The following is a 19,797-nucleotide window of genomic DNA, read 5'->3' on the forward strand; positions in this document are numbered from 1 at the left end:
CCCCCCCCCCCAGAGCACTGCTTTACCGCGTTATATTCGAATTCGTGTTATATCGGGTCGCGTTATATCGGGTAGAGGTGTACTGCCTTCTGGAATTATCAGCTACCCACCTCCAGGAGAGGGTGCCATTGCTGTGTAGGGCCCCTGGCTTCCTCATCTGGATTTTAACATTCTACCAACCTTGCCCAGCTCTAAGAAACTATAATTTTGTAAATCAATATCTAGGAAGCAGTGGAATTAAGGATATTGACAAACACTAGAATGTTTGATTTAACATTTAATATTGGTGTATGTAGCTGAGGCTTTTTGAAGTGTATTGGGGAAAGCTGGCTGTTTGAAATGTAACAAAGATAGCGGGACTCTAACAAACTGCTTTGACTTCTGTCCTTCTGCTCCCAAAGAAGGTGTTTTTCTGTGTCTACGGTCTAATGAAAAGTCTGAACATCTAAAATTCCCTGTTGTGCTATGGCATTGTCTTTGCAGGCCATGCCAGATGAGGATAGACTTTTAAATTGAACTGTCAAATCAGATGGTAGAAAATCAATGAGGAAGCTAAAAGTCATGGATTCAAAATCTAAAAGGATATTGATTTTTCTTTCTTGTCAAAATCAAGCCAGACAAAACTCGAAAACATAACAGAATTGGGCTTCTTTTTTATGCACTATGAGCATTCTTCCATCATCCATGCCTTCTCGCTCCAAAATACATCTAGAATATATACGACCTGGGTATTCAAGCTTGTCTCTCCATAAAGGATAAAGTCCCTGAGTCTCTTTCTGATTCTCCAGTCCTTTGCAGAATTGCAGAAGTTTTTATGGTATTTCTATTTCTTGTATTATCCCTAGTATAATGAGGAAAAACCCTACACTAATACAAAATTATATACCTGATTCCTGTACCTGTATAAAAAAAAATATTTTGCTGTATCATAGAGATTCATCTTCTCTAGTAGAAAGCTTTTGGAAAGTTTATTAAGAATCAGTATTACATTCAATGTCTGAGCGTGATAGAAAATAATTATTGTTTGATATAAAAGAGATGAGACGCATTTCCCTGATTAGGTGTGCTGTAGAATCTTTCTTGTGCTTGCATTTCAGAATAGAATAACATTTCTTTTAAAAATATGTTGGGGAGGAAGCTCTTGTTTTAATATATAGCTCTTGCATTTTGCTTTCTCACGAGACATTAAGCCATGAGAGGGACTGACTTCACATAGCTTACAGAAATGCAGGAAATAATATCTTGAAGTCCTGTAATCTTTCAGATGATGTTTTCATTGGTGTTTGTCAACAGTTTTGTATAACAGTTAATGTGGTTTTATTCTGCTTAACCCTGGAACAATCTTCCAATGGGCCACTTCATTTGGAAGATTGAGAATAAGTTTTCTTCTTCGAGGGATTGTTCACGTCCATTACACATTAGGTGTGTGCGCGCTGCGTGCACGAACTTCGGAAACTTTTCCCCTCAGCGGGCCTGCAGGGTCTCCCCTCCCACCAGAGCGGTGCCCCGCTCTAGCGTATATATATCCCTGCCAGCCCGACCCTCCCTCAGTTCCTTCTTACCGCCCGTGGCGACGTTGGAACAACTCTGTCTCTCGTCTGAGAGTGTCCCTTAGCATAGTAATTAGTGATACAGTTATCAGTTCGTTAGTAGTTAAGTGTTAAGTGTTAAGCAGCAGTTATCAGTTCTTCACAAAGACCTAAACTTCTTTGCGCTAGGTGTTTGGCCAACCCCAGCACCGGCCCTGGGCGGCGGGGCATGCCGCACGCCCAAGGCTTCAAGGCTTGTGCCACGTGCCGCAGGCCTATGCCATTGAGCGACCCACACGAATCGTGTCTCCATTGCCTGGGGGAAGCACACCAAAAGGAGCGCTGCAAGATCTGTAAGGCTTTCAAGCCCAGGACTAAGAAAGAGAGAGACTTTCGCCTTAAGCAGCTGCTCATGGAGGCGGCGTTACAGCCCTCCACTTCAACGGCACCGTCCACCTTGGTGCGGAGTGCCCCGGCATCGGTTCGTGATCCGACGCCGGCGGGGCTACCTAAGCCTGCGGCACCGACTCGGCGGGAACACCTCCGGCACCGGTCCTCTTCGCCGGTTAAGTCGAAGGGCCAACCCAAGGCCCGAGGACGTTCCCCGCACAAGAGGGTAGCACCCGCGAAGACCGCAAGTGCTGCCAAAGCCACTGCGGCCCCAACACAGATCCCGGTGCCAGTGGCTCCGGCGCCGAAAGGCCCGTTGAGCCCCGGGATAGGCGCGTCGAGTGAGGAGGAAGGGCTGGAGGAACTGTTGGAACAGCCCTCCACCCCTGACACATTTGAGGCAGCAAAGGACCTCATTGAATTGTCCGCTGAAGGCACCCTCCGCGCTAAGGACATTCCGCCGAGACTGCCATCCAAGGGCAAGCCGGCGATGATGCGCCCATCACGGTCGCCATCTCGGCACCGTTCCCGGCGCCGGTCCCAGTTGAGCTCCGCCTCGGTGGACTCCCGGCTTCCCTCCGTGCAGCGGGCCGCACAACAGTCGGGCCCCAACAGGCGCGAGGCAGCGGCCCAGCAGCCCTGCTCGAGCAGGCACCGGAACGTTTCGGTTGTGCGATTCCCGAGACCGTCCTCCCGCAGCCGTTCCCGGTCCCGGGGTCACCGGTACCGATCCAGGTCCAGGTCAGCATGGCGCTACTCCCGGTCACGAAGGCACCGCTCTCCGACCCCGGACTGGCACCGCCCCACGGCACCGCCGTGGCCCTCTAGATCACCATCCATAGTGTCGGAGGAGGACTCGGGCCATTCTAGCAGATATGCCCACAGAGCGCAGGCCAGTAGGGAGCACGAAACCTCTTGGCAACCACAGTGGGGCCACCCAGGACAATGGCCATTCTGGACCCCTTGGGCCTACCACCAACAAGGCCCCCCGTCCAGGACCTCGAGATCGGGCCCCTCAGGACACCGGTCCCGCTCTCCACGGTGCCGCCCACCCTCCCTCAAAGAGGCCACGGTCTCCAGACCGCCAGAAAGGGAGAGGGCTGACTCGGCACCGAGACCGGCACCGTCCCAGGCCCACGTCAGGGAACGCACTCCGGAGGAGCACCCTGCTGATGAGGAGTTGCAGGAGGAGGAGGACACACAGAAGGCCATGACCTCCTCCTCCTCACCAGACGAAGCCGTGGCGGGCACAACAGTGTCCAGTCCTCCCCCGATTGACCATCGGGCACACCAGGACCTGCTCCGCTGAGTAGCCCTCAATTTGGGGTTGCAGGCAGAGGAGACGGTTGAGAAGGAGGACTCTATGGTCGACATTTTAAGCCCGGAGGGTCCCTCCAGGATCGCGCTCCCGCTCATAAAAACGGTCCAGTCTAATTATAAGACTGTATGGCAAACGCCAGCCTCCACTGCGCCGACTGCAAAGGGCGTAGAGAGGAAATACTTCACCCCGTCCAAAGGGTTTGACTTCCTATTCTCCCATCCAACCCCATGTTCGCTGGTCGTCTCTGCGGTCAACGAACGGGAGCGGCATGGCCAACAGGCCCCGGCCCCCAAGGCCAAGGAGGCAAAACGTTTGGATTTATTTGGGAGAAAGGTCTACTCGTCCGGAGGCCCCCAGCTGCGGATCGCAAACCAGCAAGCGATCCTGAACAGGCACAATTTCAACTCCTGGGCATCAGTGTCCAAGTTCAAGGACGCCTTGCCTCAGGGCTCGCAACCCGAGTTTGCTGCCATAGTAGACGAAGGTAAGGCGGTAGCCAAAACCTCCTTACAGGCCTCACTTGACTCTGCTGACGCAGCCGCTAGGACAATCGCGTCAGGAGTGGTAATGAGGCGCTCAGCATGGCTGCAGGCTTCTGGCCTTCCCCCAGAGGTGCAAAACACCCTCCAAGACCTTCCGTTCGAGGGTTCAGGCTTGTTTTCGGAACAAATGGACGCCAGACTACATAGCCTAAAGGACTCTCGAGCTACCCTCAAGTCTTTAGGGATGCACACCCCAGTGACGCAGAGGAAGCCATTCAAGCCCCAACCTCCACAGAGACAGTACCATCCTCGTCCTAGACAGGAACCGTACTGCAGGAGGGGCAGGGATAACAGGCGTAGACGCAACAACAGGCCTAACAAGGGCCAAAATCAGGGCCAAAACAAACCGCAGCCGGGAAACAAACAAGGGTTTTGAAGCTGCGATCGAGGACAGTGTACCCATCTCTATTCCGGATCCCCCCCTGTGTTTCAGGGACCGCCTGTCCCAATTTTACCGTGCTTGGTCACGTATAACATCGGACCGCTGGGTCCTACGCATGGTGGAGGCAGGTTACACCCTCCAGTTCTCCTCGCCCCCTCCCTCCCACCCCCCACCCCCGTCCCTCTTCAGGGACCCCTCTCACGAGCAACTCCTCATGCAGGAGGTGCAGACCCTCCTCACAGTGGGAGCGGTGGAAGAGGTTCCTCCGGACCTCAGGGGGAAAGGGTTCTATTCAAGATACTTCCTCATTCCCAAAGCAAAAGGGGGCCTCCGTCCTATTCTGGACCTTCGCAAGCTAAACAAATACTTGCTCAAACCACGTTTCCATATGGTCTCCCTTGGTACCATCATTCCTTCCCTGGATCCAGGGGATTGGTACGCTGCCCTCGATATGAAAGACGCCTACTTTCACATCGCCATCCGCCCGGCCCACCGGCGATTCCTGCACTTCACTATCAACCAGCGCCATTTTCAATTTATGGTCTTGCCCTTCGGCCTGGCAACAGCCCCACGCGTATTCACGAAATGCATGTCCGTGGTAGCAGCTTTTCTCCGAAAAAGAAGGATGCGCGTCTACCCATACTTGAACGACTGGCTCCTGGCGGGCTGGTCGGAGGCCGAGGTTCGCTCCCATGTGACATTGACGCTACGAGTGTTCCACGAACTCGGTCTGCTGGTCAATGTACCCAAGTCATCACTGGTCCCCATGCAGAGGCTGGACTTCATAGGGGCAGTCCTGGACTCAGTGGCGGCGCGGGCGAGTCTTCCCGTATCGCGGTTCCTGGCTATCCAGAAGGCCGTGAGCTCCATCCAGCAATTCCCCACGACCACGGCCAGATGTTGCTTACAACTCTTGGGGCACATGGCGGCCTGCACCCACGTAGTCGGACACGCCCGCCTCAGACTCCGGCCGCTGCAGCTGTGGCTGGCCCAGGCATATCGCCCCAACAGAGACCCCTTAGACATGGTCGTCACGATCCCGGCTCGGGTGTCGAACGCCCTCCGTTGGTGGCTCGATCGACAGCAGGTTTGCGCGGGGGTCCCTTTCGCCGCCCGCAACCCATTCTGACGTTAGTAACAGACGCCTCGGACCTGGGTTGGGGGGCGCACCTGGGGGACCTGCGCACTCAGGGCTTGTGGTCCAGGGAAGAAAAGTTGCTTCATATCAACCTGAAGGAGCTAAGGGCGGTTCGCCTCGCCTGCCAGACCTTTCACGCTACCATAAGAGGCCACAGCATGTCGGTTCTGACGGACAACACTACCGCCATGTTCTACATAAACAAGCAGGGCGGGTCCCGGTCCTCTCCCCTCTGTCACGAGGCACTCCTCCTCTGGGACTTCTGCATAGCCCATTCAGTCCACCTACTGGCTACATATCTCCCGGGGGTCCAAAACAGGTTAGCGGACCGTCTCAGCCGGTCCTATCTCATGCACGAGTGAACGTTGAGACAGGACATCCTGCGTTCAATCTTCCGGAGGTGGGGGTTTCCCCAGGTGGATCTCTTTGCCACCGAGGACAACAGCCAATGCCCTCAGTTTTGTTCGTTCCAGAACCGCAGTCCGGGCTCATTGGCAGATGCCTTCGCAATCCCGTGGGGCGGGAGCCTGAGGTATGCCTTCCTCCCATTCCCGCTCATCCACAGGGTCCTCCTCAAGACCCGCAGGGACAAGGTGACAGTCATCCTTATTGCCCCGGCGTGGCCACGTCAACACTGGTTCACGTCCCTGTTGGAACTGTCCGTGACCACTCCGATAACCCTCCCCCTCCATCACGACCTCATCACGCAAGACCGGGGTCACCTACTCCACCCGAACCTGCCGTCGCTGCATCTCACGGCATGGTTTCTCTCTGGCTAAACGATGTGGAGCACAGGTGCTCTCACGAGGTCCAGCAAGTCCTCCTTGGTAGTAGGAAGTCCTCCACAAGAGCGACCTACCTTGCCAAATGGAAACGGTTCTCCCACTGGTGTGAGCCTCACCACATCCAGCCTCTGCAGGCCTCAATACCACTAATTCTAGACTACTTGCTACACCTCAAGCATCAAGGGCTCGCCCCCGCTTCGATTAAGGTGCATCTGGCTGCCATATCGGCGTTCCACCCTGGGGAATTGGGGGTTTCGGTATTCTCCAACCCCACAGTAGCCCAATTCCTCAAGGGGTTGGAGAGGGTGTTTCCCTACTCGCGCCCACCGGTCCCTGCGTGGAACCTCAACCTGGTCCTCACTAAACTCATGGGGCCACCCTTTGAGCCCCTAGCCTCTTGCTCCCTCCTGCACCTCTCATGGAAGGTAGCATTTCTCGTGGCCATCACATTGGCTAGGAGGGTATCGGAATTGAGAGGCCTCACTTCGGAGCCCCCTTATACGGTTCTTTATAAGGATAAGGTGCAACTCAGGCCGCACCCTAAATTCTTTCCGAAAGTGGTCACGCACTTTCATATGGGGCAGGACATTTGTTTACCGGTGTTCTTCCCCAAGCCCTATACGGACCCAAGCCACCGCAGCCTGCATACCCTTGATGTCCGTCGGGCCTTGGCGTTTTATCTGGACCGCACCAGGCCATTCCGCAAATCGACTCAGCTGTTTATTGCCGTTGCGGAGCGAATGAGGGGCCAACCTATTTCGATGCAACGCTTGTCGGCATGGATTGTGCTTTGCATACACACGTGCTACGAGCTTGCCAACGTACCAGCCCCGGAGATCAGGGCTCACTCGACTAGGGCCCAAGCGTCCTCGGCGGCCTTCTTGGCACAGGTTCCGCTCCAGGAAATCTGCAAGGCAGCCACCTGGTCGTTGGTGCATACGTTCACAGCCCACTATGCGATCCATCATCAGACCAGGGAGGATGCGGTTGTTGGCAGGGCTGTGCTTCAATCAGTTATTCCTTGACTCCTACCCTCCTCCAATGGTAAGCTTGTGAGTCACCTAATGTGTAATGGACGTGAACAATCACTCGAAGAAGAAGAAACGGTTACTTACCTTCTGTAACTGTTGTTCTTCAAGATGTGTTGTTCACGTCCATTACACTTCCCACCCTCCTTCCCCTCTGTCGGAGTCACCGGCAAGAAGGAACCGAGGGAGGGTCGGGCTGGCAGGGATATATATACGCTAGAGCGGGGCGCCGCTCTGGCGGGAGGGGAGACCTGCAGGCCCGACGGGAGCCACTGAGGGAAAAAGTTTCCGACGTTCGTGCACGCGGCGCGCGCACACCTAATGTGTAATGGACGTGAACAACACATCTTGAAGAACAACAGTTACAGAAGGTAAGTAACCGTTTCATATAGTAGATGTAAGGCAATTTACTTTGATATTGCATTACTGTGTGTGGGTGAGAGAGAGAGAGATTTGATTTTTAACTGTTGTATACCTGTAGACTGCAGAAACATTCAGTATTTTGCTATGGAAATCCTAAAACTGAGAGTTAATGCTATTAATTTGCCTCTGTGACAGCACAGATTAATGTGACTGCATAATGCAGGCCATTTAAATGCACAGGATAAAGTATTCTTTTGAAAGCATTCATCCTTTCAACTTTCTTTGATTGGAACTTTCCTGTTTGTATAAGTATGGTTTGATTAGATGACGTCAAATGGAATTGATTTAAAAAAAAATCAATTTAAATCACAAGGATCCATCTGCCTCCCTCAGTGTCTCCGCACTGACTGAGCTGGAGGCCCTGCCCTTTATACTTCCTGTTACCCACTTCTGGTGGGAGGGGCGAATCAGGTCTGGCTCCGCTCACTTGGGCACAGAGTGTGGTTCCTCCCCCTCTGGGTCGGAGGGAGGCCACACTCCCTCACTACACTCACCTACCTTGTCTCTCTAATTTCCTTGAATACTTATTCTCTTCTCGGTAGCCTTCCCATGTCTCAAATCTCCAGCATAAGCAGAATGCTTCTGCCTGGCCTTCTTAAGTACATAAAGGTTTAGGACCACATCAGCTGTTGGCCAGACAACTCTGTCTGACCTAATTGAGCCTATTTTATCATGGATATAGGTAGCTAATCTATCTTGCCAAGTGTTTATAGTACATACCAGATATGGTGTCTGAACACCTTGCAAATATTTTTTAATAACTAAGTGTCATTCATTTTATTTTCATTTTCTGCTGGCTACCTACTCGTGTCAGGATCCAGTTCATTCCTCCTCTTCCCTCCACCCCATAATTTTTAAAACACCTCAGTGCTCTTTAACCCTTCCCTTTGCTTGTCTGGTGCTGTCCTCCACGCTGTCCTCCTTCATAATCTCACCACTCTTTGTGTAAGCGCCTTCTCCTTTGCAGTGCCTGTTGTCTAGAACAGCCTTCCTTTATCTCGCTCTACCTCATAGACTGCGCATCTTGTTTTAACTTCCATTAGAAATCATCTCTCCATTCATATCTCTTTTTTAAGTTTGCTTGTTGCGTAGTACACCTCTACCCCGATATAATGCGCCCCGATATAACACGAATTCGGATATAACGTGGTAAAGCAGTACTCCGGGGGGGCGGGGCTGCGCACTTCGGTGGATCAAAGCAAGTTCGATATAACGTGGTTTCACCTATAACATGGTAAGATTTTTTGGCTCCCGAGGACAGCATTATATCGAGGTAGAGGTGTATTGTTTAACTTCATAAATATATTTGCCTTCGTAAGGTGTATAGAGGAGAGTATATAAGTTAGTATTATTGTACTGATTGGCGCTCTCTGGAGCTGCTGAGAAAGGTGAAGTGTAACACTGATTAATATACACCCCTAGCATAATAGCCTTGCTCTTTTTTCGCCTGAGCAGTTAGCCAGATTCATGATGCTGTGGGTTATCCCAGTGAAGATGGGGTCTGTAAGTGGAGACATGTACCCATGTTTGGATTTGGAGACAGCTGTTGTTTCAGTCACTTCTTTACATTTAGTCTAAATGAAAGTCAGCAGTTATGCCCAGGACAACAAATTTTAACAAAACCCCCAAGAATAACCACATAATCTGTATTATTGCACACAAAAGGACATTGGGATTGCAAAGTTGAATACTCAAAGGTTAGAAAATGCCCAAATTAAAGCTGACTGTGATACTGCTGCACACTGGTCAGTGTGTGGTATGTGTCTCCCGCAGTGCCTGATCCACGGAGGATGCATGTCTGTTACAGGCTCCAGCTATGAAACCTGGCTCAAGCTTTAGAAATTCATGCTTTTAACTTTGGAGCTCCCTGATTCAGTTCCTAGTATCTGCCAAGATGGTGGCTGGCTATCATAAAACCTTAATACATCTCTCTTGTGTGTGCATATTATTATTTATTTGTAATACTCTAGCACCCAAGAGTCCGAATCATGGACCAGGACTCCGTTGTGCTAAAGGCTGTAAAAAGACAATCATACAGTCTTTAATTACATAATCGAACTCTACATATGTTGAGTGTGTATAAAAAATAAAAATAGTGTGTGCAAATTTATCATTTCTGCTATTCTACTTGGTTTACATTTCAGCAATTTCAAAAGACTCAAATATGTAGCTGAAAAATCCATAATATCCACACACAACATATATGTCTAAAAATATTTAACAACAAAACCCAAGATACATACATACAAATATATGAAGGAAAAGGGGGCTTTATTCCTGTGTTTGAATGTTTTAAGAGCTATTTCAAATTAATTTGCAAAATATTATAGCACATATGTGCAAAGTATGTCATCTTATTTTCCCTTCTGATTTCATTTCTAAAGTTTGTGTGAAAACTCAAAGACTAAAAACAGCAAAATCATTGAGATTGACAACTGAATATTAAATTTTCCAACTTGCCAAAATCATTACAATTGCAACAAAATAATAGCTCCATTGTAGAATAAAAATCCCCTTTCCTAGCTGCTTGTCCACATTCACAATGAGCGAGTAATGATGCCGCCCACAAGTTGTTCCTAATCTTAGTGCAATTAACTTACTGTATGTGGGAGCAAGTGTTTTTGTTTTCAAAGCACTTTTATGTTTAGATGTCATTGTTGTGTTCCGGGGTGCAATCCAGACAGTGAGGGATTGTCGTCACCTTTCCTGTAGCCCTGGTGCTTTATATGCTGTGCTGCAGTGGCTCACAGCCAGTACACTGACAGCCAGCAAACAAGCATGCACGGTCTATGTGTTCATAGAATCATAGAATATCAGGGTTTGGAAGAGACCTCAAGAGGTCATCTAGTCCAACCCCCTGCTCAAAGCAGGACCAATCCCCAGACAGATTTTTACCCCAGTTCCCTAAATGGCCCCCTCAAGGATTGAACTCACAACCCATTGAGCTATCCCTCAGTACTCTGATTCCAGCAGTCTGCTTGTTATACCCCAGCCACACTCTGGTATCCACCAGCCTTGGTTACTAGACAGCTGGGAGTGGTGCAGTGCCAGTGCTTACTTTGTTAGACTTCGTTGGCACTGGAGTGGGGAATATTCTGCTGTGACAGTAAATAAGATACTTGTGCTGCACCGGCCTGGAGCGGGTACTGGTGTGTGTTTCCTCTGTGACTACCAGCCAAGTGAATCCAACACTCCCCACCCCACCCCAGTCCTGAATTTCACAAAACCGTGTGCTCTGCCAGGTCCAGCCCTTTCCTGGACCATTCAGAGGAATGATAAGGTTCACTGGCTCCTCTGAAGAGACAAAAGGCACAGCTTCTCACTTCAACTGGAGTTAACAATCGCTTCAGTTCAAGCACAGCACTAGGCTCGTTTCGATTAAAAGTCAAACAAGCTGATTAACCAAAGGAGAGAGGATTTTAAGTTATGCCAAGTACAAGGAATACAGTTAGAAAGGGTTACAAACATGCAAAAGGAAAAATAAATTTCCTAATGCTAAAACTGAAATAAACTATTGTCTAAGTATCAGGTAAGGTTCTTACTACACACTTCTTCCAGCAAGATGACTGACCGTCCCTCTGGTCAGGATCTCTTCCCAAAGACAAATTCCAGTGTCTTTGTCGTCTTAGGTGAAAGATCACTCGGGGTTCTTTGCCCCTCTCTTTTATAGTCCAGTGAACCTTTGAAATGGAGTCTTCTGAAGGATGCCTCCCAAAATAAAGTCAATTCAAGCTATATGGAAGGAGACATGGAGTGTGGTGGTGAAGGAAGTTCCATGCTAGTTTCCTCCTCTGTAAGTGTTTGCTAAAATGCCAGTTAATCTGTTCCTGCCCTCTTCTATGCAAATGAATGGACACTTGCCATGTGATTGATAAGCAACTCTGATGACAGCTGGCTGGAGGTGTCAGCTTGTTCTTTGTCTGGGAGAAACCTCTTTACCCACTCTCCAGTCTTGTCTGGTAAATACATTTTAGTTCCATGTTTCCTTCATATTTCTGTTGTCCTTTGGGCATTTACCATATGCACACCACACCAGAATATTAACTATCAGTGTGTTGTTAGTCTTCCAATGATGCTGTACATGACACGCATCAGATACCATCTGACATTAATGAATTGGGATACACTGAACTTGTCAGGCCAGCTGAAACTCACTACCAGGTACCAATGAGCCCCTTGCCCTCTTGCACTGGGATGCTGTTAGGGTCACAGTCATTCATACTCAAGCAGCATTAGATGATATTTATACAGTGTTTCTTAAGCTTTTTTGCAAGTTCAGACATAGGATATTGCTGTAGGCATCCCGCTGTGTAGCAGAGCAAGATTTTTTTTTTAAACCCACTCATTTCTGCAGTATGTATCTGAGCTTTTTAAAATAAATCTCATCCAAAATCACTAACCTGATTTCCAGGAGCAGTAAAAGAAATTCCAGTATTTTCCACAGAGTAGAAATTCAGACTCCTAGCATGGAAAACTACTTCTATTTTCTCTTATATGTCCTCTTTATATGATTCCAACCAACTCTGAATAATTTGTGCTTCGAGTTTAGTTATACTTTAATACTCCAAGGTGAGAGAAGGGAACCAGAAATGAAGTCGTGAGCTCTTCCAAACCCTGCCTGGTCATGAAAATCTCTTTTTTAACTATAAAGACTCATCGCTTGCAACACTGAAAAACTCAAGATGAGGGCACCAGTTATAATGATTACAAATGTTCTAAGCTTTCCTGACTTACGTGAGCTTCTCAGCACTGAAGTTTTCCACTATTTTCTCTTGACTGAGGGTCTAATCTGAAAAATATATCAATGACCTTCCAAACCATGCAGGTCCAGGAAAGCTCTGTGTGTTGGTCAATCAGTAGGCTGATTTATCCATGATAGGGCTGCTGCAGAAATCCAAAATAAACAAAGCAAGATGTACTTCTTGTGAGCATGTTGCAGAGCTGTACAGAGCAGTAGAGAACTCATGAAAATGAGCGTCCACCTTCGACATTATGCTACTCCCTCTTTTCTAAACCTCTGTCTCCGTTCTGCACGATCCCAGGAGGAAGACTGGCTCCAGAGTGGGGGCTTTTAATTGAAAACAACAAACCAACAAAAAAGGAAAAGACCTTTCCCATCACGATCATCAGTTGGAAGGAAATGGGTTTCTGCTTTCACAGCAATTGTTTTATGAGCACCCCACCATTAGTCAGATAATTTGCGGGTCTTCCTGTTCATGTAGTTTGCCACTTGTGTCTGAAGGAGGGGATTAGGTATTAATTAGAAGGCTCCTTTCCTCCCTGACAGAAACAGCACTTTCAGCCATGACTGTTTGTAGGTATGCCAGCAATGGCCTCTTTAACATTCTTCTCCAGCTGCCTGATGTTCCATTGTTTGGGAAAGAACGTGGCTCTCGAATTAGGACTCCAAGGGATGCAGTGACAATGCTCTTTACAACAAAGTCCTCCCCATTTCTAAACTTGCCCTTCTAGATTTATATTGAATCATTCCTTTTGAAATGTGGATAACAAACCCAGACACCTACCATACAACTCAAAATCTCACCCCAAATTCTTTTCTTTGACTGCCCCAGTATTGTCACAGAACCCCTCTCCAGAAATCTGTCTCCTCTTTTCCAGCCTTAATCAGATGACATTTGATATTATTTTACATTATCGGTTCTAGAGGGTTTATTGTCTGTTTCACAGGAGTATATGAAGATTAATTGGTGTAATGTTTATATAGCACTTTAAATATGTAAAGCACTGTATAATGATGATTTGCATTGATGCAGTGACCTTCCTATTGCAGTTCTTTGGTAAAATATTGAAAAGATATGTATGATTATAACGTGTCCTTAGGGATTAACTCTTTTTACTTAGAAGATTTGGATTTTTTTAACTCTGGGTATTTTTTCTGTCTTGTTGAATAGAGCCATTTGAGAGTTCTTTATATTGGCTAATGAGAAATATTTTGGTTAAATATATTTAATGATTCTGAAATTCTTTGGAAGTTAGAATACTCCTATACATTTATCAATATGTTGTTACAAATTTTAAAAAAATTCATTTTTGCACACTAAAGAAATACAGTACCTCCACTGTACATAGTGTGTAGAAATGGGCAAACTTCAAAAGAGTCAATGGTTTGATACATGTAAGCTCTCAAGCAATTACCTATTTAAACCTTTTCTGAATTGACCTGTCATGAAGATGCTTTTCTCAAATGTATGTTCTAATTCAAACATAAATTATAGGGCTTGATCGTGCTCACTCTATGGAGTGAGGAAGAAAGTCCCTCCACTGCAGGAATTACTGGGTTTAATTCTAGAGGATGTGTTATGCAGGAGGTTCGATGAGATGATCATAATGAACCCTTTTAGCTTTAAAACCTATGATTCTACGAACTTTAAGACTCAATAGTTTTGATAATGGAAATCTCACGAGAACAGTCTTTCTTGTAAAGTTTCAAGTAATTCCTGATTCCAGTTGGTCCAGATATGTCACAAGAACCAGTGATGGTGATCAGTATTTTGGTACTTCTGCTTCTGACTTAAGTTGGCAATAAGAAATTCAAATGCTAAAATGAAAAATAATGACATAACAGGTTAACTGAAATCCTCAGAACCTCCAAAAACTATCCCAAAGTTCTTTCCTGCATCTAGCCAAAGGATACAGTACAGTTCCTTTCTTGGCAATAGCAAATGGAACATGTTAATTTGAGCACATTATCAGTGCCCTGACCTGATTGTTTAATAAATCCACCTTGAAGACAATTGAAGATCTTGGGCCAAATTCAGCCTTGGGGTATTTAGGTACAACTCCAGTTGATTTAACTAAAAGCCTCTTTTGCTTCTGCTAGGGCTGAATTTGTCTTCTAGTGGCACAGTCTGCAAGCAAGTGGATGAGATTTGGGTTTGCTATGATTAACCAGGCAATTGAATGGATACTAGCACAGTAATCTTTTCCCCTTTCTAAACATCTTAACAAAGGTGAGATACATTGTCCTAGAGCCTGGGCCATATTAAGTCCCTTTTGTGACACTCCAGCAGCAGAGGGAACTTATAGTTGCCCTAAAAAGGTTCCCCCTAAACCTCTGCTTCGCAATCTCTTCTGCTTCCTGGCACAGGGAGAGTTTCAGGGCATGCAAGGGGGCAGGAGAAGGTGTGACTGAACTTCACTGAGATCTGGCAATTTTCACTGGCAGAAGAGCCCAAAGGGATGGCTGGTGGAAGTCAGGGCAGCTCTTAGTTGCATTTGGGACAGTATCAGGTTCTGACTTTCCACAGGATTTGAGGGGCAGAAAGGCAGTGTAATTACATCTTTGTCCTCTAGCTGCACTGAACCTGAGCACTGAAACAGCTGAGAATGTAACAGTTTATATTTTAACCCTTTGCTCTGCAACTTATTAGAAATCTCCAGTTGGAAATAAGAAGTCACACAGTGTTGTCTAATTAGACAAGATGTATTCAATATATTCAATAGCCTTCAATAATAACACTGTTTTTCTTTTTCATTTAGTGGTGCTACATCCATTGTCTACAGATGCAGGCAGAAAGGAACCCAGAAGCCTTACGCTGTCAAAATGTTGAAGAAAACTGTAAGTTGTTTTTTGGTTACTACACAATTGTATTGATAGGATTGGTAATTAATTTGTACCCTCTTCACCTCTGAGATCCATCACTCCAGCAGCAGAGCATCTTCTGCTCCCCATACTTAAAGGGATTTGGTGGAAAGCATGAGTAAGTAAGGCCTACACTCTGAAGACTAGTAAAGGGGTGGGGCTGGGGGGAGGAACTCAAGCAGAGAAGGAAAGTAGTAGGAGGCCAAGAGAAGGGGAAGAAAAATGATGGGTCCTGACTGGGTGGAAAAGAGTGACTGAGGGAAGGCTGAGTGGTTGGAGTTCAGGGATGTGAATTTTATTCATGTGCTAGAATGGCAACATAACGGCAGGTGGGTAGGTGAAAACATGCCTAACTGCTACATTAAGTGGTGGTCTCTGCAAGACATAATGGACAGGTTCTGCATCAATAAGATGTTGGCACTAATTTGTAGTCTTTGAAAACAGGCCAAAGATTAAACTGGCATAGAAATGAAACTAGAGGTGCTCCTTCAGCATCTATGTTTGGCATTCTGGCAGGAGGGAAAAGGTAATTGTGTGAAAAGCTTGCATTGCTACTGCTTGTGCTGTTTGTTTTCTATGGAAAAACAGAGGTCTTTAGTTTCAAGTTTCAATAGTTTAGCTCCCTACACTCTCACATTCGCTTAACAGTTTAAAAATAAACAATTGCTCATTTAATTTTTTGTGATTCTTATTCTGAAATGCATTAAGAAAACAAATGGTATAATTTAAAAAAATTCATTACAGTTTTTCAGTGTCTGTACAGATTAGTTCATTTATATGATTGACATAGGGTTTAAAAACCCATAAAAATTGAGAAAAATAATTAATAGCTTCATAGATTCCAAGCCCAGAGGGACCATTATGATCATCTAGTCCAGTGGTTCTCAAACTTCATTGCAGCGCAACTCTGTTCTGACAACAAAATTACGACATGACCTAGGGTGGGGGGAGAGGGTGCCGGAGCCTGAGCCCCGCTGCCCCGGGTCGGGGTGGAGCTCAGACTTCAGCTTCAGTTCCAGGTCCCAGCAAGTCTAATCCTGGCCCTGGTGACTCCATTGAAATGGAGTCATGACCCACTTTGGAGTCCCAACCCACAGTTTGAGAACCATTGATCTAGTCTGACCTCCTGTATAACACAGGCCAGAGAACTTCCCCAAAATAATTCCTAGAGCACGTATTTTAGAAAAACATCCCCTTGTGATTTAAAAATTACCAGTGATGGAGAATCCACCATGATCCTTGGCAAACTGTTCTGTGGTTAATTACCTTCACTGTTAAAAATGTATGCCATGTTTCCAGTCTGAATTTGTCAAGCTTCAACTTCCAGCCTTTGGATTATGTATTTCCTCTCTCTGCTAGCTTGAAGTGACCACTATCAAATATTCCCCCTTTAGGTACTTATAGACTGTAATCAAGTCACTCCTTAACCATCTCTGATTAAGCTAAATAGAGTGAGCTCCTTGAATCTATCACTATAAGGCATATTTTCTAATCCTTTAATCATTCTCGTGGCTCTTCTCTGAACCCCCTCCGATTTATCAACATTTTTCTTGAATTGTGGACACTAGAACTGGACACAATATTCCAGTAGTGGTTGCACCAGTGCTAAATACAGCAGTAAAATAACCCCTTTACTTCTACCTGAGATTCCCCAGTTTATGCATTCAAGGACTGCATTAGCCCTTTTGGCCACAGCATCACACTGGGAGCTCATAAGAACGGCCATACTGGGTCATACCAAAGGTCCATCCAGCCCAGTATCCTGTCTACCGCCAGTGGTCAATGCCAGGTGCCCCAGAGGGAGTGAACTAACAGGTAATGATCAAGTGATCTCTCTCCTGCCATCCATCCACGTTCAGCTGATTATCCACCACAGCCAAATCTGCTTCCCTGGATAGAGTCCCCCATCTTGTAAGTATGGCCTAAATTTTTTGTTCCTAGGTGTATACATTTACATTCAGCCATATTAAAACACACATTGTTTGCTTGTGTCCAGCTTACTAAGTTATCCAGATCGCTATATCAGTGACCTGTCCTCCTCATTATTTACCACTGCCCCAACTTTTGTGTCACCTGCAAACTTTATCAGGGATGATTTTGTTTTCTTCCAGATCATTGATAAAAATGTTAGCGTGTAGGGTCAGGAACTGACTCTTGAGGACACCACTAGAAACACACCAACTCTATGATGATTCCCTATTTACAATTAGATTTTGAGACCTAGCATTTAGCCAGTTTTTACTCCATTTAATATGTACCATATTCATTTTATATCTTTCTAGTTTTTTAATCAAAATGTCATGCTGTACCAGGTCAAAAAATTCATGTGCTAGACTCCTTGTAGGAGTCTAAGTCTGTTACATCATATATTACATAATAGGAAGTGACGTGTATGTCCCTGAATAACAATGGTGGCTAGATTCAGTACAGCCTTGCTTATCTGAATATTGTGGTTAACACTGAGTAAATTCACGTAACTGAAGGAATTTTGTGTGTAATTAATAGAGTGTGGGAGACATGCCCCTGTAACTGAGAACAGGTGGTATTCTATAATTGGGCTCATTTGGATAATTGACCAGATAATCAAGGTCATACTATAATAATGTACAGCTGTCTGTATCTGTGCTTGATGAACTACTATAGATCTGTTCCAATTTGGGCAAATTATCATCACTTATGGCAGAGTGAACAATGTGCTAAGCGCTTTTCTAACAGAAAAGTAGGTCTGGTCTCTGACCAGAGGAGCTCAGTCTAAAGAGTAATTAAGTATTATTCAGATAATATTTTTCTGTAATTAAATATGCCATTAAAATGTTGATCAGTTTGGATTTTTGAAATAAAATCTTAAGAACAAGAATTATAACTAAGAGACCTGCAGCAGACAAATGAAATAAAGAGGGGGAAGTAGAGGTGTGATGAGTGAAGAAAAGAGAGGGACTGTGGCTGGTTTTACCTTTTTGACACAGGATCCCACTGAAAAAGATGTCACAGTCCCATTGTTTAAAACTATTTGTTCATAAGGCAGCATCTGGGAGCATAGAGAAATAGGAAGAAAAAAGATGGAAGCAGTGAGATTAACTCTAATTTCGCTCTTTAACCAGCCAACAGTTAATGTTTCATAGGGCAGCAGAGAGAAGAAAGGGAAGAGAAAAAAGAGGTAGTTGTAAAAACCAGGGCATAGGACAATGGTCAAAATCATGCTCTCTCTGGGATGGGCTGCAATGTGGTAGCTTAACTAGAGGTTTATGCTTTGGAAGTCGATCATTTGTGGTAAGTTTTTGGTACTGTACTTTAAAACATCTGAAACTATTACCTTTCTGAAAGCTAGAAACAAATGAGACTTTGTTAACTGAAGTAGCATATTGATAACAGAGTCAGCTGAGCATTGTTATAAGAAACATAGCAAATGTCTATACCTGTTCTTGTTCTCCTTGTTCCTGTTTATGCTGTATTTTAGTTAAGTAACAGACTAATTTTTTATGATCTAGTAGCTGACTATTGAGCTGCCATCTAGGAGATCTACAGTTCTGGGCAGGACCCATGCACCAGTTCAGTGGAAATGTATGTAATGGGAGATCTAGACTCCCTTTGATATCTCACTGCTGTCAATGTTGATGAGAATAATATTCCTGAGATCTCTCTGACTACTATAGCAAGTAAGACTGTCAGGCAAGGTAGATCATAGCTTCTACTGCAGCTAAAAGTGGACAAAGAGAAGAAGGCCTTGGTCTGTTAGAAAGTAAGATTAAAGAAGCTGAAAGAAAAGTTGGCATGGATATTGGTGAAAATTGGAGAGAACTCTAGAGTAAGAAATTAGGTTTGGAACTTTAATTTCACAAATACATCAATAAAAATATTCACTTTTAAAACTAAATTTTGTGGCACAGTGAAGAAGCTTGGTAAATTAATCTCTCTCTCTCATATTCACTGATAGACTTGATCCAAACACTGTCCCTGAGCTAGCCCTGGTTGGCAGAGACCGAACTATATATTACTCTGAACTATTTTCAGGAGAGTTCTTAAAATTCTCCCAACATCTATCCACATAGAAAGCAAATGAAGGATGAACCAGGCAATGTAAGCATTCTTAAATCATGTGGAACAAGCAGAGCTGTCAGCCCTACTTCGCCCTTCAGAAGAGTCTCTCAAATAATAGGGCCCCATGCCATGATGAACTGTCTTCAGACTACTGTAAGTTAAGGCTTCAAATGTGAGGTCACATTTTGGACACTGCACAGTCACTTGTACACCGTTAGTATTTAAGAGGATGCATTTGTAAAGACCAATAACACTGCTCTAAGAAAGAACTTAAAAACCTGCCTGAAAATTTTAGCCAGTCATATTAATTATAATATCTTTCGTTTATAGAGACCTTTTCATCAGTATAGTAAAACTGTTACTGTTCTAAACAAAGTAGATCACATAGATCAACCCAGAAGGTTTTCCCAGAGAAGAGGAGATTTCTGGATGTTAGGAATCCAGGTAATTTGGTGAACAAGGCTGCAGGTCCTTTTCTCATTTATTGTAGAATTTGAAAGCTGTGTAATGAATGAGGCAAGGGACAGGAAGAAGAACAAGGATGATCTTGTAATTAAGGCACTTGAATGCCATCCATGAGAACTGAATTCTGTCTCTGCCACTGACTTCCAATGTGAT

The 19,797-nt window shown here is 45.5% G+C and overlaps 1 protein-coding gene across 1 annotated transcript in view; it reads left to right on the forward strand.

Annotated features, from left to right (window-relative positions):
• The window catches only part of CAMK4 (calcium/calmodulin dependent protein kinase IV), a 303,883-nt gene that overhangs the window by 123,094 nt on the left and 160,992 nt on the right, over nt 1–19,797 (forward strand). Inside the window, exon 2 of the mRNA XM_024219761.2 lies at nt 15,039–15,117. Within this exon, the coding sequence (XP_024075529.1) occupies nt 15,039–15,117 (79 nt within the window). The remainder of the gene's footprint in view (nt 1–15,038; nt 15,118–19,797) is intronic.

This window comes from Terrapene carolina, unplaced genomic scaffold (genome assembly GCF_002925995.2).
Source record: "Terrapene carolina triunguis isolate 2854851 unplaced genomic scaffold, T_m_triunguis-2.0 Scaffold69, whole genome shotgun sequence".
NCBI classification, from domain to species: Eukaryota; Metazoa; Chordata; order Testudines; family Emydidae; genus Terrapene; species Terrapene triunguis.